This window comes from Sinohyriopsis cumingii, chromosome 19 (genome assembly GCF_028554795.1).
Source record: "Sinohyriopsis cumingii isolate HCF-2022 chromosome 19, ASM2855479v2, whole genome shotgun sequence".
NCBI classification, from domain to species: domain Eukaryota; kingdom Metazoa; phylum Mollusca; class Bivalvia; order Unionida; family Unionidae; genus Sinohyriopsis; species Sinohyriopsis cumingii.
The window spans coordinates 44,544,970-44,550,969 of record NC_142979.1 but is presented as its reverse complement, the minus strand read 5'-3'; the positions used below and the strand labels follow the sequence as shown (position 1 = coordinate 44,550,969).

The 6,000-nt window shown below is 36.1% G+C and overlaps 1 protein-coding gene across 1 annotated transcript in view; it reads right to left on the bottom strand.

Annotated features, from left to right (window-relative positions):
- Positions 1–3,066: 3,066 nt before the first annotated feature.
- LOC149775606 (sulfotransferase 1B1-like) overlaps positions 3,067–6,000 on the bottom strand; it is a 38,183-nt gene continuing 35,249 nt past the window's right edge. Inside the window, exons 4-5 of the mRNA XM_089943040.1 lie at positions 5,406–5,586; positions 3,067–3,341 (exon numbers count right to left, since the gene is read on the bottom strand). Coding sequence (XP_089799166.1) covers positions 3,232–3,341; positions 5,406–5,586 — 291 coding nt within the window. The 3' untranslated portion in view covers positions 3,067–3,231. The remainder of the gene's footprint in view (positions 3,342–5,405; positions 5,587–6,000) is intronic.

The following is a 6,000-nucleotide window of genomic DNA, read 5'->3' as shown; positions in this document are numbered from 1 at the left end:
AACAAGACTTATTTCACATAAAATCATTCAAGGAAATGATTGCTTTATGGTTTTAGCGATTTTATTTGATTTCACTATGAGGTAACAAATAATTTATGGCAAAACCTTATTAAGTTAGGTCTACGGATAAATATTTTAGATATTATTAAATCTATGCATGATACTGCACAATCCAGGGTTAGTTCTAGTCGAATGAATGTTTATTTATTCTAGGTGTAAGACAAGGTCAGTGTCTTTCTCCTTTCTTATTTTCAATGCTTTTAGAGAAGCAAAATTATGTGAGTTGGCCAGATGAGGCAATATTTTGCTATTGCAAAGATACATATATAAATTTACTACTTTGAAAATGAACTATGTAAAGAGTCAATTCGATAGATTAATATCGCCGATATTGAATATTTAAGTATTATTGTGAGGAATAGCTTTATAACTGAAAATCATACTGAAAGAATATATTTTCAGTTGTGTGACAGGTTAGTAAGAGTTACGACCAGCACAAAAGTTTTTTATTTATGGTAAACTTATAAAGAAATATTTTGTTATTTTCAAGCACTGGCTTAAAGGTTTGACATTTTAGGATAAACAGTAAATGTGATATATTTATAACATAATGCTGGCTGATTTAGCATGTGTTCATTACATAAGGTAAACTGGGGTTATTTAGTTTATTGCATGTTGTCTAGACTGGGATTCTATGAAGTCTGGATCAATTAAGGGTAAGTAATGCTGACATATTCAGAAAGTCCCATAATAAATGCAGACATTAGCAAGTCAAAAGAGGTTTCCAGGTCCCTGAAATATGTCTATGGACTGTCGAAAGCCTGCAGTAGCCCGCTAATCTCTTCTGACGGGATCACTCTGCTCAAGAACAAAGGAAGTATCACCAAAAGGTGGAAGGAACACTTCTCCATCCTACTGAACATGCCCTCCGCCGTAGAGTCAGCAGCGTTAGACGCAATTGTCCCGAAGCCAACTATTTCGGACCTGTACTTGCCCCCTTCCACGGAAGAAATCGAGCGAGCCATCAACATGATTAGTTCAGGCAAGGCACCAGGCGCAGATGGAATTCCTGTTGAACACTTCAAAGCAGCTGGCCCTAAGGCCAAGCCACAGAAATTCAAACACGCAATGATTGTCACCTTTATAAAAACAAAGGGAACAAAGCTGTCTTCGGCAACTATCGAGTCATATCACTCTTGTCGAATGCAGGAATGACTATGGTGCGCGTCCTTCTCAACCGTCTGGTCGGTAATGTCTAGGAAGCCATACTGGCGGAGGCCCAATGTTGATTCAGACCAGATAAAAGCACAATCGACATGATCTTCACAGTGAGACAGATAGAGGAAAAGTGCATTGAACTTCTACGGTGTCTTCATAGACCATACAAAACCCTTCGATACGGTCAACAGAGATGTACTATGGGTCATTTTAGCACGACTCAGTTGCCCTAGGAAGTTCATTACGATGATCCGACTTTTCCACGACGTCAGGACGAAACTCGTTCTCTACAACGGGGATGTCTCTGAGCCATTCAACGTTTATATGGGCGTGAATGCCCGGTCCAAAACAATGGAGAAACTTATTCTAGAAACACTTTTCGCGGATGTCTGTGCTCTCATGGCACACACGGAAGCAGATCTCCAGATCATCGTTACTCGCTTGGCGGAAGCCTCTAGACTCTTCGGATTCACTATCAGTCTGAGCAGGACAGAGGTACTTCACGAACTTGTCCCAGGCACCATAGCTTGTCCCCCCCCCCCCGTTGTGTCTATCAAAGACACCCAGCTGAAAACTGTCGATCACTTCAAATACCTTGGAAGCTTCATATCTTCCGATTGATCGTTAGACAAAGAGATAACGGCACGCATCAGCAGCTCCAGTCAATCACTAGGACGTTTCCGCTCTCGCGTGAGGAGCCACAGGAATATCAAACTGTCCATCAAGATAAAAGCGTATAAAACAGTTGTTCTAACAAGCCTCCTATATGGATGTGAGACCTGGACAACATACAAGAAGCATATCAAACAGCTTAAGCGCTTCCACACGAGAGCCCTGCGCTGGATTATGGGCGTCAGATGGCAACACAGAGTGAAGAACTTTGAGCATGTAATTTCGACTCCCCCAACTAACAGAAATGAAAAACCTAATACTAAATTAATTGGTAAAATAATCTGAGTTGTCAATCAATAGGGATATCGAGATTTTTAACTGCTGTATAGAGCACTGTTTGCTTTTTGTCCCTACGATTTTCTAGCGCTTTGAAGACTTTCTAATTTGTATGTGTCTGCGTGTTTTGAATGTCTGCAGTGTGGCGGTTTACAATCATGTCCAGCACTGGAGCATCATGCCGCAGACATGTGACATCATGTCACCAAATCACATTATCCTGACACCAGGCCAACCAGTCCTAACACTAACCTCTTAATGTTGAGCGCTTAGCGAGGCGGCTGCTAGTACCATTTTTACAAGTCTTTGATATGACTCGGAGTTCAAACCCGCAACCTGTCGTACCCGACGCTAGAACCAATTAAGGCCACCGGAGCCTTGTCTAATTTTTTTAAAACACATTCCTAAATTCTCGTAACAATATACGATTTCGATTAGATTTTCACATAAATTGAGAAGTGCAGCTATTTTCGTTCGACTACCGAATAATGTAATTTTTGCGTAGCTTATATGAATAGTCTGATTCCAATATTTTCAATATCAGAAAGATATAATCTAAATGACTTTGCAGATACCTTGCATTTTCAGCTAGCGTTGAGTATCGTCGTCTGCATACAACATAACAATTATTCTAACATATGTGACACATTTTCCTCAGTTTTTTTTTAAAACTCAATCCGGTACCTTGTTTTAGACTATTATATTTTCTACGTCGTTAAATGCATAAAAAAAACAGCGGTGAAAAAGTTTACCCTCAAAGAAATTCATTATTATATTAAAAGTCGATAAACGTTCCTTAAGTTTATTGTATTGTATATATTGCAGATTATTCTACAACAATTGGAATCTATAGCAAGACTGTATAGAAAGCTTTATTAAATCTATACATGCATAATAATGTTTAATTTTAAGTCTTTTACCATAGTTCCTTCATTCAGTCATAACGGTCTATTATATGCTTGCTAACTGTGGAAGTCATTTTAATGGCATACCTGGAACAGTCTATAATGAATGAATACATGTTTTGCAACGTTGTTTATAATAATCACAAGGTAATGATGTGATCTATGTATATCTTCGCAGTAACTTGGATTTCTTCATCTTTTCCAAAAACATAGAATCAAAATATTCATTTTGGGCCACTGTAAAGGTATTCTTCCAGTCCCCAACCGTTCCTGCAATATATATTTCATCATTTCTATACAACGAGTCGTTCTATATTTTAAATGGTGTGCGTACGGAGAGAAAAATGGGTATCTGATAAATAGCATTTTGCATTTATTAGGGAACACCATTATATATATATATATATATATATATATATATATATATATATATATATATATATATATATATTGTTACGACTCAGTGCTCTTAAATTGAGGGACAAGAAAGAGCGAAATCAACAACTTTTGTATATTTGAAAATATTAACTTATTTACCTACAATACAAAGTGAAAGAATTACAAACTACTTAGAAAATGGTGAATGACGTCATAAAATCAGTATGATATAATGCGTACATGTCTTTAAATAAATTCACAGTAATTCCATTATAGCCACAAGTCTCTGAATGTTTCACAGTAATTCCGTTACATCAATTATATATCCAAATAGTCTCAAATGAATGTTAGATAACTATTATTCCAACGAATGAATAAATTAACTTCCAGTACTGGTAATACTACCAAGAAGGATTTAATTCAAAGCAACAATTCTATTTCATATTATGATATCACACAGTACAGAGAAATACCATACGTGGCTTTGAATGCATCATCTTGTCATTTCGAAATACTTTACCTGAAAACTAATCAGTGTTTTTATTATGGCTAATCAAAAACGCGTCAGGCTGACATTTGCCAGACTCATGTCCCTATCTGACCACGTGATATTTACGTGTACTTATAAACTTACTCAATCTTTAAACCCATAAATGAAACAATTTGATGCATTATTCATCTTACAGTACACAACTATTCATTGGACATTTGCATTCAAAATGTCATTAACTAAATGACCCTTACGAAAACGTTTATTGTGAAAATAATACACATACTATATATATATTCACAAAATACACACACAATATAATATAACAGGTTAGAGAGTCTTAAGTCTTTCTAAGTAGTAATAATAAACAGAAACAAAAAGCGTGTCTAGAAGCAGCATAGTGTAAAGTCAAATGATGGTATCGATTTGCTAGGTGATGGAGAAATGCGCAATATAGTATTATAATATTGAGACAAGCCAGACATCAACTCATGAAATAAGGCCAGGCACCACACACTACAGAACTTACTGACACACAGGTGGATAATAGATGGACTGGACGCTCAAAGTATGGACGCAGGAAGAACACAATTGACAGAACATAGTATTGTTCTACATGGAATCCAAGATTGCGACCGTTCTATATTTTTGTTTGCCAAAAACTAAAATAAAACAGCAAGCGTAATATACACATATAGAAAGTCTATATACGGGGTCCGAGTGAGTGGTCTGAAGCGTTCGCCTATACCGATCACCGCCATCTCACCTCTGTTCGTGAGGGCTCGACATATGTGAGTATGTGAAAACGCTTGCCGCTAGCTTCCCTTGGGAAGGTGATTCTTTCCGGGGTTTTCCCGGGTTCTTCCTCCACCAGTTAAACCGACCACCCTGTATATGCTATCATACACTGAAAACCCAAAAATAACAACAAGAACCTATAAAAGTGCTTATTAAATAGTATAAACTCTTGTACTAAAATAGGAAATTATGCTTAAGAAAATAAATAAAGAGATAAAATAAGCTATACCTGAGATGAGGTAAGAATACGTACATCCTGCACACACACACATTGTTTTAATAAGGAATTGTTATTCTTATATTATGACAAGTTATTGTATGTGGAAATATGCTATTATTTTTTATACACTAAAAGACGTAAATTATGACAATAATTACCAGTACTATCAACATAAAACAAATTATGCAATCTCATTAAAAGTAAATGATTTATAGCGTTTGGTGAGGTGGACGTATAACAGATGTTGCCAGAGAGGTAAACGGTTCGCACTGAAAAAAAGATTTCTTGTTTGGACAAACGATTATAAGAAATAAATTTATATAGAATGACACTGATGATATCAGACAGGTGAGAAAATTGCTATTTATTCCAAGAATAAATCGAATTATCTCTTAAGTACTGCATCATACTTAATTACACTAAATTCTCTTGAAAAACTACGTTATACCTTTCCTGAACATTGAAAAGTTTTTCTTGTATAACGTCTTTCTCACTTCCTCCGGAATATGCTTCTCTTTATCGTCCTTCATCTGCTGGAAGTTACACCTGACTGATATTTCCCTTTTTAGGTCATCAGAACAAGGTACCCCAAGGAACAGGGCAAGCTTTCCGACTTCATCAATACAGTTCTGTGGAAGAAGATTTGACTTGTTAAGAGAAGGATCACTGCAGATGAAATCAACAAGTATTTGGTATTAATTTACATACCATTCATATAAAGCTCAGCTTTATTTTTGTATTAGGGTCCTGAAGTCATTGCATAAAAATCGTTTGTCACTTTCTAGCGTACCGCTTAGTAGAGTCTCCTACCAATCTAATTTAGTATTGCAAAATTCTTGACGTTATATAATAAACAAAATTGCCAACGCGTGCTTGATATAGGAAGTGCATGAAAATTATTTACTAGCATAATAACACAAGTATTGACGAAGACAATAAGATATCGTCACCCACTGAATGCAATTACGCTGCATATGTTATTCAACTATTTGGATACATTTCATAACATATTAACACTTGTGTAAGATTGTCTATGTAAATCC